Here is a 20,331-nt window from a genome sequence, read left to right as displayed (position 1 = left end):
AATTCAAGACTTCCTACTTCTTTCCACCTTTCATGCAACCTTCTGTTGAACTAAAAGGAAAACAGGCACATTTTTTTGACAGTGATGGCCATAAATGGGAACTGCTGATGGCACCAAGACATAGCTCAGTGCAATAGAGTATGCCAAATCCATCATCCCAAAATAAAAAAAAACAATAGAAAATTTGCAGCCCTATGAAATCCTTTGTCAATAGAAGCAGCAGAAAACTCATAATGTACTTGTTTGGAAGAGATGATTGACAGAACCTGGCTCATTTTGCTGACTTACATCTAGTTTCTAGAACTGTTCTAAACGGAGCTAAGGAGCCCATGTGCCCAGTCAGGTATTATGCAGGCATGCGTATTGGTAGGAAATAAGAGTCTGGCATTTCCAGTACTCAGAGCCCAAATGACCATGGACAGCAGTCCCCAGCCATGGGATGTGAAGGAGTGGGCAACCAATCCAAGCAGTCATATTCCAGCCCCTAAGTGCAACATTTATCAATGAGGCCTTGCAGAATGTTCATAGAACAAGAATTTCTTTTAAGAGGACAGGGGAAAGACTATTTATAAAAGTGGACCAGCTAAGCATGCCTCTAAACTGCCGTTGGTAGGCTCAGGATGATTGGAAGGTGACACAAGGAGGATATATGCCCTGTAAAAATGTTTAATATCTTTGTGCTACTGTTAGCAAGTTCTCAGAATGGGTCCTTGGATTGGATACCTTCTCACACCTTCAAATAAGACTGACATTTGGAAAGTAGGGCACATGGCCTCCACACTTCCATTCTGTGAAGGTAGAGAGAGATATTCTTTTTAGCCTAACATCTATAGATATGGCGGGGAGACTTACAGAACAATGCAGCAGAGAGCTACATCTGAGGTGAAATTAAAAACCACTTAACAATCAGTAGAGCTCCATCAAGGCATTATGTAGATATTCAAATATTTTTCTCTTTTGCATGCATACACACATACGCACACACACAAATGCCCCCACACTCTTATAAATGTGTATGGGCTCAGCTTGCCTAATAAACTGCAATTCTTCTGGGAGCAGACTTACCAACTTCTTAGAACTCCTTTGGCGCAAGAAAGGTTGCTGCTGGGCTCTCACAGAAGAGAGACATTTTCGTTGTCTGTCAAATGGTGGAAATATACATGGAAATGTATCCGACAAAAATGTAGATAACAAAATTAGGTGCAGCTGCCAACTGAATGTACAGTATGTAACTTAATGTTGCAGAAAAACTTATGTCAAGAACAATTGCTTCTTAACTTCTTACTTCAAGCAGAGGATTGAGGCACCACTTAAGAAAACCACCTTTAAGTAAAGATCCTTAAATTGAGGAAGGAAGTGTGCTGTCTGATTAAGGTTAGGAGTATAAAATTATATTTATTTTATTAATGTTATCAATCCAACTATTATTTTCCTGATAAATATTTTTCAAAAAGCTGTGTTGAAGCAAAGATGAAATTATTTCAAAAATAATTTGGGGAAATTTATCAGATCTCATGGGAGTCTCAACTCAGCAGCCTTCTGCTTTACAGTAAGGCTGTCTTCTGCTGCTTTAATGGGATCCTTAATGTGATTCTTAAAACAGTGCTTTGATTTCCAGGTTCCTGCAGAAGCCACCCAAAAGACTTCATATTTCATACACAGCAGAAGATTGTGTATAGTACAGTTTACTCAGGTTGTCATATTTTGGCTTGTGCTTGTTCAAGTTACCCTATCTTTAGACAACCAGTATATCATAGAAAAAAATTGGAGGTTTCTTTATCTGTTTCCTGCTATCTAGTGATCATCTGTATTTGTGTAATGCTTTGGCCTTTGTAATGCCTGAAGCAGTTCTTTTGAATAATTTTCAAAATATTACAGACCAAATAATTATGTTATTGACCCCCTTATGCACTCAATTGGAGGTACAGTAAACAAAATGAAATTAGGTGGTACAAAGAGTGCTAACTTAATTTGATATAGTTAGTTTTGCCTTCTTGATTCCCAAGTCCTACTCTTAATCGTTCATTGACTTCCTTTCTAAATCCTTTATCCACGAGAGGGTGTTTTGTCTATTCTTCTTCTTCTTATGCCATATCTGTTATCGGACGTTGGCGATCATGTTGGCGATTCTGTTTTTATCAGCAGCTGCACGAAAAAGTGCTGCTGAGTTTAGTCTATGTCCTTCTTTAAATCCTCCTATTGTTGGCTCCCTGGTCCTCTGCTTCTTCTTTTTCTAGGCTAACCAGGAGATTGTTTCCCACTTCCAACCTCCTGTTCTAGTTTTTCAGTTTCTTCTTTCTTCACAGATCTGCATTGTCTAATCTTTTTCTTAAGACTTCTGGTTTCTGTTGAATGACATTTTTAAATGATGCATTCAGGACACTTTTGCGATTGCAAAACTGATTTTAGTTAACATAGCAGACTTTGAACTGATAGATAAAATTTTCAGCTGGCAAGTTATAATGGCCTCCTGTGTTAGAGCTCAATACTTGCTCAGTATACCATTAGGCAGAATGGCAGAAAAGGGATTGTCTATAGGCTGTTGAGTTCATAAAAAGGTTCTTAGCCCTGAGCCTTTTTCAGTATTTTCTGTGATCTATTACCAGATAATAGAACAAAAGAGGACAAAACATTAGACGAACTAGGCAAACATGTTTCATATAGATGCAAAGCTATAATTATTTATTGTAAATTATGTAGAAATATATCTGATTGTTGCAGAAAAGAATGTGCCATATAATCAGTGTGCCTGATGTGCCATATAATAAGAATGTGCCATATAATCAGTTTATGGGCAATTTAAAGACTTCTATTTATCCTTATTTTTTATCTTGGAATCAGATGCAGGCTAGATAAACTTCAAATCAGGAGAGCATAGAGCTGCAGATGCAAACTGTAAAATATGTGCGGTCATTAGAGTGCAGTAAACAATGTAAGAAAATCTCTGTCTTACTACCTAATCTTGTATAGTTTTACAGCCCAGTTCTGGTAGCTCAAGCTATGCACAAATTTTTCTGGGGCAAGAGCTATATTCTTGGCCTGAAATGTCATATTCCTAATATAGTTATGGACTAATAAGACAAGTCAGGTACAGTGGCCAGGAAATTTCATTTAATTAAAATTAAGTACAGGTGAAATTATTAATGTCATGTGTTTAATATCTTTCTCCTTCTGTAATAAAATTGCAGTTTGATGGCAAATATTGAACTGACATTCGAATTATTGGTTGTAGCCTGGTGCTTTTAACTTTTTAACTGAATAGTATTTAAAGTGATAGTGGGAAATACTTTTGAGTCTGTAGGCCAGCTGGTATTTGCTTTAGTAGAGCTGGAAACCCATAGTTATATAGCCAAAACAACAGACTCCGTGGAATGGGTCCCATAGATTTTGAAGGCAAGATAGACAATGGTTGCAACTGAGCCCCACATCTTCAAGGATAGCAGCCTGCGAAGTACATTTCAATAGTCCACTTAAGAGGTGACTAGGACATGAGTGACTCATACCTCCCAATCTAGAAATGTGTCTAATTGCTATACAATGTGTACTTATGTGAAGGCCTCTTGGCCACAGCTATCACCTCTTCCTTGAGCAGGAACCATGAGTTCCAGAAGACACCCAGACTGTGCTCCAACTTTGCCTGAGGGAGTCATCACATCCAGAATTAACAATGCAATATCATTAGCCCTAAAATTCATAGTCATCCACAGGATTGTCAGGATTGAGGTGAAGCCTATCTAGGCCCTGGAAAAGCGTGGATAGGACTTAGTCACGTGGATAGGACTTAGACTTATGTATTAGACTTATGTGCTATATAGCCCTCTCTGAATAATTAGCAGAGTCAGCATATTGCCCCCAACAATCTGGGTCTCACTGGATGGCCCAGGGAAGATAACACAAACAAAAACATAGCTGAAGCTGTGGAGTAACTATGCATACATAGCGCATGCCAATTGGAGGAAGCTTTCATGTGGTGGGTAATATTGGGAAACGTTAGAACGTTATCACAGCATTTAGAATGTTGCACGTTGCACAGCATTTAGAATGTTGCACATGTTGTGCAAGTGGCAAAGATTTCTTAATGGCTCTGCGATAGTAGAGCACAGCAAAGCAGCTCTGTTGAATGTGACTAAAGGTTGATGTTTAAGAGCTATACGACAAACTGCAAATTAACAAGTCACTCAACCCTGTAGGAATTCACTGGAGAGTTCTCAAGAATCCTAATTTGAAAGTTCTATTTCTTTTTAAACAAAATATGAATGTGACTAACTCAGTGAATGTGTTGATACATTCACAATACATATGCAAGAATAATGCAGAACAGATGCAGAAAAGGACAATCATAAATATTGAGAAGTTGAATCCTTTTCCTACAATGAAGTGTGGGCTCTTTTGAAGTAGGAAGAGATAGAGGTAATTAAATTCTACTTGTGATTTATATGACTACACCACCCACTATAGATCTGGTATTTCCAACATGATATCTATGGACTCCAATGTGATCATGGATATTTCACCAGGTGCTTCTTGCACTCTTTTTTTTAAAAAAGACGAAAAGTTGGGCTATTGCAAAGAAAGTTCCATCTTTCCTAATCACCTTTGTTTCTAAGCATGCCCGTAAATTGAATGTGCTTCCCACTACAGTACATATGTTGATTATAGATCTCTTGGTTTTCTTTTTCATCTGTTTTGACTTTTCATTGGGAAAGTAGGAAGGCCTTGTCTTTGTCAAATGCCTACTTACCTTCAAGTGCTGCCATCTGACGTTCTTTTTTTAAAATATATTTTATTGATTTTTTAACATAAACACCTTACTATTTGGTAAACAGCTTGTTGCCTGGATTTATATTTACAAAGCAATCATTATCAGTTCCTATATTCCAAAATCCACATAATAACTTTGCTTGATTTTCTCTTCTTCCAATAATATTCTCTTTGCAACCTTAAATTAATACAATTCTTATTAATTTGATAGGTAACAATTAAATATAAAGATTTTTTTTAAAAATTCTACCAAGAAGCTGCATTTCTAAGAGAGTTTCATAAACATGAATCAATCTCTTGTCAAATCAGTTTGATTCTGGCATCATCTCCAGCTTCTGCTTTTTGTATTTGTCTTCACTGCAGAAGACACATTTAGAAAACTGACATCTAAATGGATTGTATACCAAATAAGATAAAACCTGAAAACACAGTATGAAAGTTTTATTTTCTTGACATATTAGCCGATTTTACATCAGGAATATCTATTATGGTAGATCTGGTTGACACATTTTTATTTTTAAATGCATATCATGGGAAGTCTCCTAAAACAGGAGAGCTGACTTGTTTCTATCTGCCTCTATCTCTTAGGGCAGGGGTCCTCAACCTTGGCAACTTTAAGACTTGTGGACTACAATTCCCAGAATTCCTCAGCCAGCAAAGCTTTGCTGGCTGAGGAATTCTGGGAGTTGAAGCCCACAAATCTTGAAGTAATCATCATCATCATCATTATCATCATCGATGGAGAAACTGCAAGGAATCAGTCAGTACCTGACAAGGAAGAAACAGTGCAGTTCTGGAAGCAGATATGGGATAACCCAAAGAAATACAACAAGGTATGGTTGGTTGGTTAAAAGAGGTGGATACAAATAAAACAGAAGTTGAAATGAAAGAACTAGTAATCACAGTAAAAATGGTAGAAAAAAGAGCAAGGAAAATCAAAAATTGGTCAGTACGAGGTGAAGATGAACTGCATGGGTTTTGGTTGAAACATCTAACTGTTATACACTCACTCATTGCCAAACAGTTCAACAATATACTACAAGGAGGAGAAATTGAAAAGTGGCTAACAACTGGGAAAACCTACTTAGTAATGAAAAATCCAGCAAAAGGGGAAACACTAGGCAACTACAGGCCAATTACCTGCTTACCAACAAGTTTCAAATAAACTAACTGGTGTGGTAGCTGACGCAGTACAACAGCATCTAGTTGAAAACAATCTCTTTCCACCTGAGCAGAAAGGAAACCGCCCCAATAGCAGAGGAACAAAAGATCAACTCCTAATAGACAAAATGATCTTGGAAAACTGCAAGAAAAGGAAGACCAACCTGAATGTGGCATGGATTGACTACAAAAAGGCATCTGACTCTCTGCCACATGACTGGATAATCAAGTGCCTAGAAATAACAGGAGTCAGTAGAAACATCGGAAATTTGTGCAAAGATCGATGGCACAATGGAAGACACAGTTCCAGATCAAGGGTGAGAGACTGGGAGAGGTTAATATCAAGAGAGGAATATTTCAAGGAGATTCATTATCACCATTACTATTTGTCATTGCACGGTTTCCTCTGTCAACAATACTGAATAACTCAGGACATGGCTATCAAACATCAAAAACATCTGCCAGACTATCCCATCTCCTTTACATGGATGATCTGAAACTGTATGGAAAAACATCATCTGAAATAGAATCGCTGCTCAACACTGTCCGTATATATAGCCAAGATATTGTAATGGAGTTTGGCTTGGACAAATGTGCCACACTTACTATCAAACAAGGAAAAATAATGAAAACTGAAGGAATCAAGATGCCCCACGAAAATAACATTAAGAGTCTGGATGAGGAAGATTACTACAAATACTTGGGTATCCTTCAAGCTGACAACATCAAGCACACTGAAGTCAAGAAAAATATTAGCGGTGAATACATCAAGAGAGTGAAGATCTTAAAGTCCAAACTCAATGGAGGAAATACCATAAAGGCAATCAACACCTGGGCAATTCCAGTCATTAGGTACACAGCTGGAATAGTGGACTGGACTCAAGAATGGATAGGCAGACCAGAAAAATAAATGAATCATGCCCTTCATCCACGCAGTGACATTGACAGACTTTATCTACCAAGGCAAGTAGGTGGACGTGGAATGCTACAAGTACATCAGATGGTTGAAGAAGAAAAAATGGCTTTGGAAGAATATCTGAAGAACAATATGAAGATGCACTGAAATTAGTATATCAGAAAGGCTTACTGACTACTGGAGAGACCAAACTGGCCTACAAGAAAGACCAAATGAAGAACAGAATAGAGGCATGAGAAGACAAAGCACTACATGGCCAATACATGAAAAAAAATAGCTGGGAAAGCAGATAATAATAAGACCTGGCAATGGCTAAGAGCAGGAAAATTGAAGAAAGAGACCGAGGGACTAATTCTGGCTGCACAAGACCAAGCCTTAAGGACAAATGCATACAAAGTCAAAATTGAGAAGACAGCACAGACAGTAAGTGCCGCCTATGCAAAGAAGCTGAAGAAACAGTGGACCACTGGTAAGCTGTTGCAAGAAGATTGCACAGACTGACTACAAGCAGCGGCATGACAAAGTAGCAACAATGGTGCATTGGAAGATCTGCAAAAAATATCATTTGCCTGTAAGCAAAAACTGGTGGGATCATAAAATAGAGAAAGTCATAGAAAATGATAAAATTAAACTGCTCTGGGACTTCAGAATTCAAACAGACAAGCACCTGCAACATAACACCCCAGACTTAACAATTGTCAATAAGAAAGACAAAAAAGTCTGGATAGTGGACGTGGCAGTGCCTGGAGAAGATAACAATGGTACCATTTGTAATAGGCTCCTTGGGTGCAATCCCAAAACAACTGGAACACCACTTGAACCCATTGGCATTGACAAATTCGCTATTAGTCAATTGCAAAAGGCGGCCTTACTAGGAACTGCTTCCCTGCCTGCGACGATATCTGTAATACCATCAAACATCCACATCTGCCTATCCCAGGTCCTGGGTAAGGACTCGATAGGTAGACAAAATGCCAAATCCAGTCTGAACATCTGGCTGACTGTGTGATGATCCGATAATAATATAATAAAGTTGGAAGGGACTTGGAGGTCATCAAGTCCAACCCCCTGCTCAGGCAGGTAAACCTATACCATTTCAGACAAATGGCTGTCCAGTCCTCTTCTTAAAAACTTCCAGTGTTGGAGCATTCACCACGTCTGGAGGCAGGTTGTTAATTGTTCTAACTGTCAGGAAGTTTCTCCTTAGTTCTAGGTTGCTTCTCTCCTTGATCAGTTTTCATCCGTCACTTCTCGTCCTGCCTTCAGGCGCCTTGGAGAATAGCTTGACTCCCTCTTCTTTGTGGCAGCCCCTGAGATATTGGAACACTGCTATCATTTCCCCCCTCGTCCTTCTCTTCATTAAACTAGACATACCAAATTCCAGCAGCCTTTCCTTATATGCTTTAGCCTCCAGTCCCCTAATCATCTTTGTTGCTCTTCTCTGGACTCTTTCTAGAATCTCGACATCTTTTTTACAGCGTGGTGACCAAAACTGGATGCAGTATTCCAAGTGTGGCCTTACCAAGGCATTGTAAACTGGTATTAATACTCACGTGATCTTGATTCTGTCCCTCTGTTTATTGGAATCTATCTCAGTACTAGAGTTGTACAAGAAGAAATTAAGTTACACAATATTATATTTGTATTTGTGTCAACTATGTTTTATTTTGTACTGCTGATCATTTCTATGTTGTAATGTTAGCTGTAGGAGATGTAATGAGGAAAAATTCCAGAGCGTTGAGTGAACTCCACAGAGCTTAATTCATGCAAAGATTGTGTTTGCCAAGGAGATTAGAGTATTACTAGAGGGACCTTGCTAGTGTTCCTGCTCTTTCTTCAATCTTTTCTCCACCCCTGTTTCACACCTTCAGCAGATCCTGAGGCTATGTAGCAAAGCTTTGGTAATGTATATTTCTTTTGAATAATGCATCCACACCCCCAGCCTATCAACAACATTTCAGCTGTAGGAGAGACAGAAAATGATTTGCTTATGAAAGCTAAAGCATGAATGTGTAGAATCATAAGTGTCCATTGGAGAGACACTGGTTTGAGCAATGGAGAAGCAATAGCCTTCTTATGTACAGGGTCTACAGTCTGCCAAATCTCCTGGATCATAAACCATGTTTTTCCACTTTCAAGCATGCCATACAAAATCCTCTATTTTTCTCTTACGAAGAGGAAAGAAAGCTACCATTCTCCCAATTACATAATCCATAAAGTTGTATTAGAAACACTACAGTCAACAGACTGAGGATGATTTAAAAGGAGGCTTTTAATAACTTCGGAGCAGTTTTAGAAACTAAGTTCAGCCTGCAGGTAGCTCATGATATACTGAGCAGAAGTTACAGGATGTCAAGTAAGTTCAAAATCTATAATTATGGGCTAAAAAATTAGTGTTGATTTTTAATGACTACATAGACAGGGCTTTTCTGGAATGACCTGTCCCAAACTACTTCCTCTATTTTTGTAACTCAGATTCTAAAATTAGAGGAAATATATTAAGTACATAAGTCACTCTTTATTGGCTTGAGAGTGAGAAGTAGTTTAGACCAGCATGCAGCAAGCAGTATGTTAGCACGGCATATTGATTAGTTCATAGAGAAAACCAACAGTCTGATGGGTCTAGTTTATTCAAATGGTCACTCACAATTGCTTAGAGAAGAAGGAGAAGGTACTTTCTCCCTTTGAACATGATCCATTAATTTGGACTACTGGATTAGGGATATTTCTTTTTAGCTGTGGTGCTTAGTGGGTAACTGTGGACAAGAAAATGCTGTTTTAGGACAGCAGATACTGTTTTAAAAAACAAAGTATGCAGTAAATTGGCTTGTACCCAAGAATAGTCTATCCTCCCATTGGAGAGGATGCTCATCTTTCCTGGGTTACTTGTTCTAGATTTGGTGTCACAGGAAGCCTGTGAGGGTTTTCAACATACATATCTGGTATTTTTTAACAAGTGACACCCATTAGCAGTTTCTCCCTCAAATTACCTCTGGAATTTAGAATAATAGACAAATATGCACAGATGAATGCAAATAAATATATAGAACATGGGAGATGATGCATTCTCTCTCTCTCTCTCTCTCTCTCTCTCTCTCTCTCTCTCTCTCTCTCTCTCTCTCTTTCTTTCTTTCTTGCAAGGACCCAATAAAATCAGAGAAGAAAAGGCATACAACTATTGGCCAGCTTGAAATGATAGTAATTGTCTATCTGCCATTTTTCTCTCTATATACTTGGCTGGAAGGGTTGACATGGATTGGCTGCTAATTCTTTGTGAAGTGTGAAACTTATATACAAGATTCTAATCCCTTCAGTTCTGAATAGCTCTGCAAATTTCTAATACATCTCAAATCAAACTTATTTTAAAGATGAAAAAACTAGCTAATGAAAATCTTGCATTCTGTTAGGCACTTAAAACAGCCCTTTTCCTTCCTAACCTGTCAGAATACAGTCCAAACTGACTGGTTCTTGGCCTTCCCTTTTTACAGAGAATTTGCCAAAGAGAGAGAGCGAGTGGAAAATCGCCGGGCTTTCATGAAACTGAGGAGACAGCAGCAGATTGAGAGAGAGCTGAATGGTTACCGGGCCTGGATAGACAAAGCAGGTAACAAGCTGTGCTGAGGCATTTCTAGGGCCAATTAGATCAGTGGAGCTGCTCCCTCAGAGAGCCACCATGAACACGAGACAATGAAATTACACTTTTCCCTATGTTCAGTTTTGTTCCATTTGCTTTCTTTTTTTAAAGTTCCTTTTCATAAAGATTTATTGTTCTGGATTGTTATCTTATTTGTAAATGACGTATTCTGCTGCACACCTCTTGTGTAGGTGTGAGCATCTGGTAAGTTTTAAAAAAAAGTTTTTGCAAAAATATGCCATGCCATTTTTAAAAACACATTTATTTTAAGCTTAAACATGTTAGGAATCTATGTAGAACCATCATAGTGCTCTTATAAATCCCAGTAAAATGTATTCCTTGTTCCTACACAATATAAATTAAAAATTTCATATAATGTTGTGATGTTATAAGAGAGCTGGGGAGAAAGTTGTTTCATGAAAAATAAGTGAAATTGACACTGTAGTTCAAGGAGAGATCTTTTTACTTAAAAGAGCAACTAGGATGTATTCAAATCATTGTGATTTTTCTGAATTATTTTTGATTGTAATTACTCATACATAAATACCAAACAGCAATGTCACATGCCTTTTACAACTTTTATTTGTGATTTTTGTTTGTTTGCTTATTTATACATTATTATAAACAAAGAGGGGAGAAAATCAAATATTTTTTCTATACAGATCCCAAAGAATGTTGCATAGAAACATACTAACTTCACCTTTTAAAGAAGTGTATTTCAATTATTCCCCTTTTTTCAGGGTTATTGCTTGATACTACATGTCTACAATAATAACATGAATAAAAATTAATGATGAAATAATTCATCTTCTCTGCAAATGTATTTGGTTTCTTTCTGTAATAATTCAACTGTTTTCTCCAGATAATTGGAAAAATGACAGACATTTCTAATTGTGGCAGCCAATCTGAATTTCCCATTTTTTAAAAAAGTTGGAAAAGTACTTTTCAAGAAAAAGAAAATTTCTGTTGACCTGAAGTCACATCCCCTGGTTCTATGTTATATATATATATATATATTATATATATAATCTATATATATATATATATATATATATATATATATATATATATAAATATATATATATATATATATATATATAAAGGGAGCAAAGGTATTTGACATATCATCTTTGTATCCACTGGCTCATTGATTTACTTCCACATAACTTCATTTCATAGTTATAAATCATACTATTGTTCAGGGATGGAGGGCTTTATTTATTCCAAAACTGACCAAACAAACAAACAAACAAAAGTGAGCAGAGCAATCCCTTCCAATGAATGGTATCCTTATGTTTTGTTCAGCAAGGGAAAAAAGAGCTGGCACAAGATAATTTTAAGCAGATAGTGAAAGAGAAAAGGTTAAGGGTTTGTTATCGTATCCCATTCCTCTTTCTGCGCCTTGAAAAAGATAGATTGTTCATTTTTTTCTCTCCTTCTTCTTCCAAGTGCTAAGTTTACTGTTTTTATCAATTGAGTATTGATCCATTGGTTGCAACAGGAACTGACCAACTTGGCTTGTCACCCAAGCCTCACATTGCTGGCTGAGAGAGAGTGACTAGAATTGAGAAGTGAAACTAGAATTCACAGACTTACTCTGTTCCATTGGAGTAATTTCATTTTACTGAATTTCCAGGCTTATTTAGTGCTGCTTCATTTTCTTACCTCCTCCTTTTTATTAATCCTCTTTCCCCTATTTCCATGGATGTGAGAACCGTTTGCTTCACTGAAGTTCAAGAAAACCTAGACAACTGTATAACTAAACCAATTATAAATCTTTCTATAGAGGAAGTGATGCTGGCTGAAGAGAACAAAAATTCTGGCACGTCAGCCTTAGAAGGTAAGAATCCTCCTTTTCTCTCTCTCTCAAAAAAAGTATTCTCTTCTCTCTCATTGATTCACATTACTGTCACAGTCATATATCAGTTAACTCCTTATGCACAGCTCATGCAAGTTTGCCAGTAGAAGATAAGGTGAAATTGCCTCCATGTCACAAATCCAGGTTTTGCTACTCTTCTGTCTATTTACAGAGACAAACAGAAGTGAAAAAAGAAGGAATTTGCAAGGGAGAAGCAACAGGGCATGAATATGTGTCTCCCACATAAGGGGGGGGGGGAATCTAGCAGCCAGGAAGCATGGCAGGTTTGTCAAGTGATCCAGATGTTGGCATTCTCAAGCATACCCGCTGACATTTGAGTCAGCTCAAAATGTTAACAAGCAAGGTAGCATGTGGTTTCCATATCAGTTGATAGTCCCATTTCTACTGCACCTAACATTGAAGAGTCAACAAATGTTAGGTTTTGGTAATTTAATATAATATCCATTTAAAAAAGAAGAAAAATTGTTACTTCTACAAAATAATACAGGTAGTCCTCTTTTAGTAACTGCCTCATAGTTTTCATCACAATGGTGATGAAAAAATAACTTTATTTTTTTTACAAATCTGTAAAGCTGAAAGCTGGAATAATTGCGCAAGCACAGTTGTGGTTTCATTTTGTGACTGCCTTGCATAGTGACCAAGTTGCTAGTAATTGTGGTAGCTAAGTGAAAACTACCTGAATATGGAAAAGAAAAAAACGGAATAAATACATAGGAAAAATTGTTAAAAAGGAACTAACAAAGCATAGAAACTGTATACAACTGTGACTTTGTTTTTTAAGAGTGAATTAATCTGTACAGGATCATACTGATTGGTCTTTCCATTATTTTTATAAGGAGTCCATTAAAAGACTGAAAACGAGCCCATCATGAATCCAGTATTTCAGTATGAAGTAGACAGTTCTTTCCAACAAAACAAAGTGCTACCTTCTGGCAACACTCCAAGTTCGATAAATCTAACACTTTTCTTAGACAAATGTATTCCAAGTTTTCAGTACATAAGTTTTCAGACGTCTCAGATATGGGTCAGCTAGATTAGAAATTGTATTGAGACAAAAATAATGTTGTCTCAATGAATAGTTATAATAGGGTTTTACAGCCCTGGAGCCATGTCTTCTACCTCCTCCCAAATGAATGGATACATAGTATAACATTTAATGGTTTTGGAACTAAGCAGTTCTTGTATGCATACATAATATTTATCTCTGCCCCAGGAACAACTAGTTCCTATTTTAACCCTCATAGTGATTTAGAAATTATACTTAAAGCAAACTGTCCAACTTTAATTTTAACAAAGAATAACAAAGAATTCATACACTAAAATTACAAAAGTATATGGAGTTAAGTGATGTGTATTATATCCTAAAGCAAAGCATAGTGTATATACCCAGTGAAATTCCTACCATTGTTGGCTCTCATTACAACTGTACCTCCAGGAAGAATTAAGTTTCTGCTCAGTTATTGTAAACTAAAAGAGGAACTGCCCACTGTTACTGCATAATATAGAGGTAATATTTACTGATGTGCTTTTTCTTCTCCATTTTTAGTACTTAGGAGAGCAACTATTAAAAGGAACCGGACAGAAGCCATGAATCGTGATTCTAGTGATGAGCGTGTGGATATCTCATCTGTGGGTAAGATGAAGCTAACAATGTATGTCCTTTAGTCAGTTAAGGTACCTCATTCTACTACAATATAATATTTGTCCCAAATCATGAAACCACATTCAAACAGGAGTGAAGAAACAGATCAGCCCTATTGTAAATAAACTGGACAACTATATATTTGCTATAAACAGCTATACACTACAGTTGCTGTACAGTCAACTGGAGATGCTATTGTTTCCTTTGATGTTTTGTGGATAGAAGGTAGGAAGAAGGTAGGAAGGTAGGAAGAAAAACTTCCAGACAGGTAAAGAAAGGCCACATGACAGAAGAGACAATGACAGAATAACTGTAAGCTTTTTAATAATTAAAGCCTATTGTGCATTCTAATAGCTCTCAGCACTTCCTATCCCTCTTATTCATTTCATTGTAGGAACCCCACTTGCTCGATCCAGCATCAAAAGTGCAAAATTGGATGGAGCCTCATACTTCCGACACAAGGAACGCCTCTTGCGGATCTCTGTTCGTCATATGGTGAAATCCCAGGTGTTCTATTGGCTTGTCCTGGGCATAGTGGCCCTCAACACTGCTTGTGTGGCTATTGTCCATCACAAACAGCCTGCATGGCTTACACATCTGCTAAGTAAGTGATGGAGTTCATGCAACATTTTTGCAACCAATTTGAAGCAAACAAGAAACACTAACCTAGAACCAACTGCATTATAAGTAAAAGCGTCTCACCTCCAAGCAGAGACTAAGCATTCCCAGTTGGAATGTTGGTGATTGTGCAGCATAATCATATTGTGACAGAAATTTAGATCAAAATTATATTCCATTGAGGAAATGTTCTCATGAGGAAGTATATGAGAACAGCGATAAATTTCTTTCTTACTTCCACAATTAAGTTAGGGAAAATCCTCAGTTGCATTCACTGGAAAGAAGGGTATTGAAGTTTTTCAATACATAACCCAAAAGAAATGCAACCCAAAAAGTAGTTATATGGAAATATCTACATTTTCGTGAATATTGTAATGTAGTTCACAATTTGTTAATGTGTGCAGAATGGATATATTAGGAGAAAGCGAAAAAGAAAATGCATATGTTGGGAAAACACAGAATACATTCAAATTTTCAAACAGATCAGTTTTTAGAATTGCAAATTGAAATAATAATGTTTTGGTTATCACTGACTTCATTTCTTTTTATACTTACTAATAAAATGGGCAATCTGCATTATTTTGTTAATGGTGTCACAAACTTAATTTGGTAATGGCATCATGGATGCTTATAAACAAAATTGTATAGGCCACAAGAGCACCCCAAATAAATAGCAGCCAGAAGAACAACAGGTCTGGAAAGAATAGCAAGTCAAAATTGTGAAATTATTGATAAACTTTTGTAAAAAGCCTAATCTGGAAAAGAATATTTGACTCTTGAGTTCCGAACACCACAACTGCTAACCCAATCCGCTAAAGTTTTCCAAAATATTGCTTGCTAAAGTAAAACTAAATCAAAATAATTCAAATCATTAGGTGTCTAGAAAGAAGAATGCTTGAAGGATAGTTAAAGCAGAGATGGACTAAGTTCATCTCATGTTACCATTTATTTTTATTGCAGACATCTGCATTTTAATGATACTGAGACGCTGACTCAAATAAAATATCTTAAATTTCTGATTTGATAATATAAAAATGCAACTTAATTTGTAAGAATACCAGCAGGCAAAAGTGCATCAGCAGAAATTGATGATCCCCTGATGGGCCTTCTAATTGTGAAAACCTTTTGGGAAAAGTATATTTTTGAGGTTTGATGGCTAACACCACCACTTTTGGGGGAGTAGTACCATAAAATTATATATCAATGGAAAGATAATTTAATCAAGAATGTAATGCAACATAGTTTGTTCAATTATCTGTACTGTATTCTATGAAAAGTTGTAGCCAAATAACCAGAAAAAGGAAGCACAACTTGCTTAGGTAGCTTTCCTTCATCTGATTGTAGCCAATGAGCATGAGTGTTTAGAGAGCCAATCAGGTGTCATCTTGTTTTGGCAATGAGCCAATCAGATCACAGGATTCAGTTACTGATGTCAAGTATTGAAGCTAAGAGGAGGACATTTGTCAGTGTGTTATGTGATTGCTATCAAATTGGTTGGGGTTTTTTGTGTTGTTTCATTTAGTGAGCTTGTAAAATGTAATAAAATTAAAGTAATGGTTACCCAGAAAGTGATGTAAAATAGTATTATTAATTGAATAAGGCTACAGTTATAAAGAAATTAGAAGAAAAAATGGTGAAAACTTAACCAAAGGTGGCATTTCTACTGTACAGTTTTCCCAACAGGTTTCCACAATTTTGCCCACTATTGTAATTTATTCTTGGAAGTTGGATAGAGAAGCAATTTTTATTATTTTCCCCACATTTTTATAAGCTCCTTGTTTGATTGGATACCCAATCAGGTAGAGAAATTTGACAATGTCAGCCTGATATTTGAAGGTATATCATTCATTAAAAAAAAATCTTTAAAAAATGAATGCGATAGAAAGGTAGAACTAGAATTAACTCACTGGGATGGCTTTCTTTCAGACTATGCAGAGTTTATATTTCTGGGGCTGTTCCTCCTAGAGATGTCTTTGAAGATGTATGGAATGGGACCACGTCTTTATTTTCATTCTTCTTTCAACTGTTTTGACTGCGGGGTAAGCAGGGCAAATGATAATGAAGGAAATAAGTTAATTAGAGAAATGCACTGATGTGAATAAACCCTTATAAATGAATAGGGCAGAGAATGTGGGGCCAAAGATGACCAAACGAAAGCTGGTTCAGAGGAAAGTTTTAGAGTAATTTGATTAAAATGATGGTTATGCATATAGTGCCTCTATGTAGTCTGTGTATGTCAGAAGGAAGGCATTTCTTCAAACTTACCTTTTAATTGGCTATCAGGGTGCAGCTCTTTCCTACAAGAGGATTAGGAAAGAAGTGGATTTCTGGGAAGATGTCAGTACTAAAAGTAAAAAAAATAGCAGGAGACAGTCTTATTATATAGAGCCAGGAATACAATGAATGGATGGATGGATGGAAGCAATAATTTTGCTCACTGGAAATTTCCACCAGTGAAACTGGAAAAAAATAGAGTAGATAAATAAAAACAGGGCATAGTGGAAAAATAAAAGAGAAAAATAAAAAGAAAAGATTACAAGGAAGTGGCTTCTGATCTTATTGACAATGATTATAAGTAGATTTATTTTATCTTCTCTCTTTAAGATTATATCACACTTTCCTGCTTTATGTATGCTATCCTTTCAAATCACCATTTGAACTCAGAAATTACAACTTTATTTTGTCTTTTTTTTAGCAAAATGTCCACGTGGTTTCCAGTTACTAATAAATATAGTTGTTGATCTTTCTGTAATCAAACAAGTCAATTTTGCCATCTTTGCTAGTTCTATCATGTTCATCATTGAGTTCTCTGCTGTAGGTCTTTCCATTTTTCTGCAAATAGTAATATAGCAATAATAATCATATATAAAAATAGCAAAGTCATTACTTCTTAATCGTTTTTCTTGTTCTTATTCTTAATAGACAAACTCCAAGAATACCTATATTTAGCCTAATTGGTTAAAAAATAATTTCTCTTCAGAAAATAGTTGGTACAACAATTCTGTAAAGTAGAAGACACCAGCTATTTGGCATTGCCAACAAGCCACAGTTTTTAGGATTCTTTGAAAGAAGCTCTGATTATTGAATTGCCATAAAACTAGCCAGTGTGTTGCTTCTATTAGGGTTTAGTAATTCAGTACTTTACATTGTTTTCTGGTGATATATTTTGTACAATTTAGAACACAAGGTAGCTCTAAAAAGAATGAAATAAAATATATAGCACTTTCATTGTTGCTATTGCTCAGTTTCATTTCACAGTGTAAATATATGTGTTGATCTTGTGTGCACAAGAGAACACAACTGTGTGAAGCACCTTTTGAGAAAGGGAATTGTTCACATTGATTGAAAGAGACAATTGGGATTATAGTCGAATATAGTATTCTCAGAGGGATGTAATTTGGAGAACACTATATTATTTCAGGACCTGCATGTGTTTTCTCTCTTAGGTTACAGTGGGGAGCATCTTTGAAGTAGTTTGGGCTATCTTTAGACCTGGGACCTCTTTTGGGATTAGTGTCATGCGAGCCCTACGACTCCTACGGATCTTTAAAGTCACAAAGTGAGATTTATTTTACCTGTTTTCTCAGTGTTTCCTCTGTCCTATTCCTCTGCCTTTTTTTTATTATTTGATTGACAGATAATAACTTCCCCCTCTTCATCATCCTTAGTGTTAATTATATTGGGCTATCTACCTAAAAAAAAGTAAGCAAAAATTTAGAAAGCTAAAACTGATCTAATATAATAACACATCATTCTCCTTAATATACACACACTTATGCTCACAAATTTTCCTTGGAACATAGTGGATGTTCTAGAAGACTGGAAAACAGCCAGCATGGTTCCAATATTTAAGAAACAGAAAAAAGTAGAGCTGATCAGCATGACATCAATACCTGAGAATATCCTACAAAAAATAATTAAGCAGTGGGTGTTTGAGCATTTAGAAACAAATAGGGTAATTATCAGAATCCAGTATGGATTTGTTAAAAACAAGTCGCATCACATGAATCTTATTGCTTTCTTTGATGAGGTGACTAGATTAGTTGACCAAAAGAATGCTGTGGTTATAGTATATTTAGTCTTTAGGAATTGATAAGGCAGACGATAGTCTCCTTTCTTGATGAAGTGGAAAAATGTGGGCTGGATGTTTCCACTATAAGATGGATTCACAACTTGACTGAACAACTACTGTATATCCAATATGTGATCCTTAATATGCCTCAGGATTATTTCAACATCTATGATTTAGATGAGGGAACTGCTGATAAAATATATGGATGATACAAAATGGAGGAAAGGATCAAGATTCAAAAGGATCTTGATAAATTTGAACATTGGGGGCTATTTTACAAATGTTGTTCTGTTGAGAAATTTAAGATTCTGCACTTAAGTAGGAAAAGCCATATCTAGAGAATACAAACAAGATAGATAGTATCTGACTTGGTAGTAGTATTTGCGGGAAAAATCTTGGACTCTTGGTGCATCACGTTAAGAATGTTCTAGCAATGTGTTGCAGCTGCCAAAAAAGCCACTACAATTTGGGCAGCATCAATAGATGTTTAGTATCAAAGTCATAGTACCACTCTATGATTCATCTGTCAAGCCACATCTGGAATACTGTATAAAGGTCTTGATTCCATAGTACAAAAAAGATGCTGAGGAACTTAAAAGAGTGCAGAGAAGAATAACAAAGATGCTAAGGGGATTGGAGGCTAAATCCTACAAAGAGCAGTTAAAGGAACTTGTTGTGTTTCTCTTAAATGGATTAAGGGGAGGTATGATAGAATTCTTCTGATACATGAAGGGGTTTCCCAGGGAAGAGGGGTTAGATATATTCTCTCTAGCTCCTCAGGGTAAGACAAGAACCAATGGGTAGAAGCTTTACAGTGAGAGATACTTGAACTAAAGGGAATTTCTTGATTGTGAGACTATTAAACAATGGAGCAGCTTGGCTGCTACAGCATGGTTGATGCTTTTGGAAGCAGGCTATAACAACATCTGGATTTTCCAGGTATTGGGCTTCCTTGAGGAATTTGGTGGTCTCTCTGATGAGTTCTATGAAGTCTATTATCAGCCTGCTCTTCCTCCTTTTCCTCTTCATTGTAGTCTTTGCTCTACTTGGGATGCAGCTTTTTGGTGGCAGGTAAGTATATAAACAAAGAAAGCTTCTTTAACATGTTACCCAAAATACTAGATTTTTCCAAAAAGCTTCCATAAGGTTTTCCATTAATGCTACTTAATGCTGCAGTACACTAGGAGAGCAATTTCTTATGGGCTTCCTGCAAGAGATGAGGGCCTGGTTAAATTGATTCTGAAATTTTTTTGGGGAAGATATACCTTTCTTCTATTTTGCAGATTTATTGCAAAAACATAATATGCAGTAGCTGTCACAGAAATAAGCATTTTAGCAGTCTTTCAGTTGCTTTTTAAAAAAATGGTTTGAAAGATTCATAGCTTTTACTTCTGCATTTGGAAATTTGTACACATTGGCAATTTGTTAGACTCCAGAGAAGCGGCAGAAGATTGAGATCATGCTTTCAATGATAAGGAGTTACAATTAAATATCTAAATCAGATCGTTGTTGCTCTCCATTGCTCTTCAAAGATAATTCCTGAATAATCTTTTCAGCTATATTATTACTCTATATTACTTTTGCCCAGATTCTATTTTTCTGCCATGCAGGGGCCATTAGACTATCAGCTCCCTGCAAGAATCCAAAT

The 20,331-nt window shown here is 36.4% G+C and overlaps 1 protein-coding gene across 3 annotated transcripts in view; it reads left to right on the top strand.

Annotated features, from left to right (window-relative positions):
• CACNA1E (calcium voltage-gated channel subunit alpha1 E) overlaps window positions 1-20,331 on the top strand; it is a 253,324-nt gene that overhangs the window by 125,446 nt on the left and 107,547 nt on the right. For all 3 annotated transcript variants that reach the window (XM_039337124.1, XM_039337122.1, XM_039337123.1), the window contains 7 exons: window positions 10,327-10,442; window positions 12,259-12,312; window positions 13,898-13,984; window positions 14,388-14,597; window positions 16,538-16,650; window positions 18,058-18,170; window positions 19,623-19,754. In XM_039337124.1, the coding sequence (XP_039193058.1) occupies window positions 10,327-10,442; window positions 12,259-12,312; window positions 13,898-13,984; window positions 14,388-14,597; window positions 16,538-16,650; window positions 18,058-18,170; window positions 19,623-19,754 (825 nt within the window). The remainder of the gene's footprint in view (window positions 1-10,326; window positions 10,443-12,258; window positions 12,313-13,897; window positions 13,985-14,387; window positions 14,598-16,537; window positions 16,651-18,057; window positions 18,171-19,622; window positions 19,755-20,331) is intronic.

Source organism: Crotalus tigris, unplaced genomic scaffold, assembly GCF_016545835.1.
Source record: "Crotalus tigris isolate CLP2741 ecotype Arizona unplaced genomic scaffold, ASM1654583v1 scf7180000017668.6805642782:7212621, whole genome shotgun sequence".
NCBI classification, from domain to species: Eukaryota; Metazoa; Chordata; class Lepidosauria; order Squamata; family Viperidae; genus Crotalus; species Crotalus tigris.
This window is presented reverse-complemented; position numbering and strand designations above follow the sequence as displayed.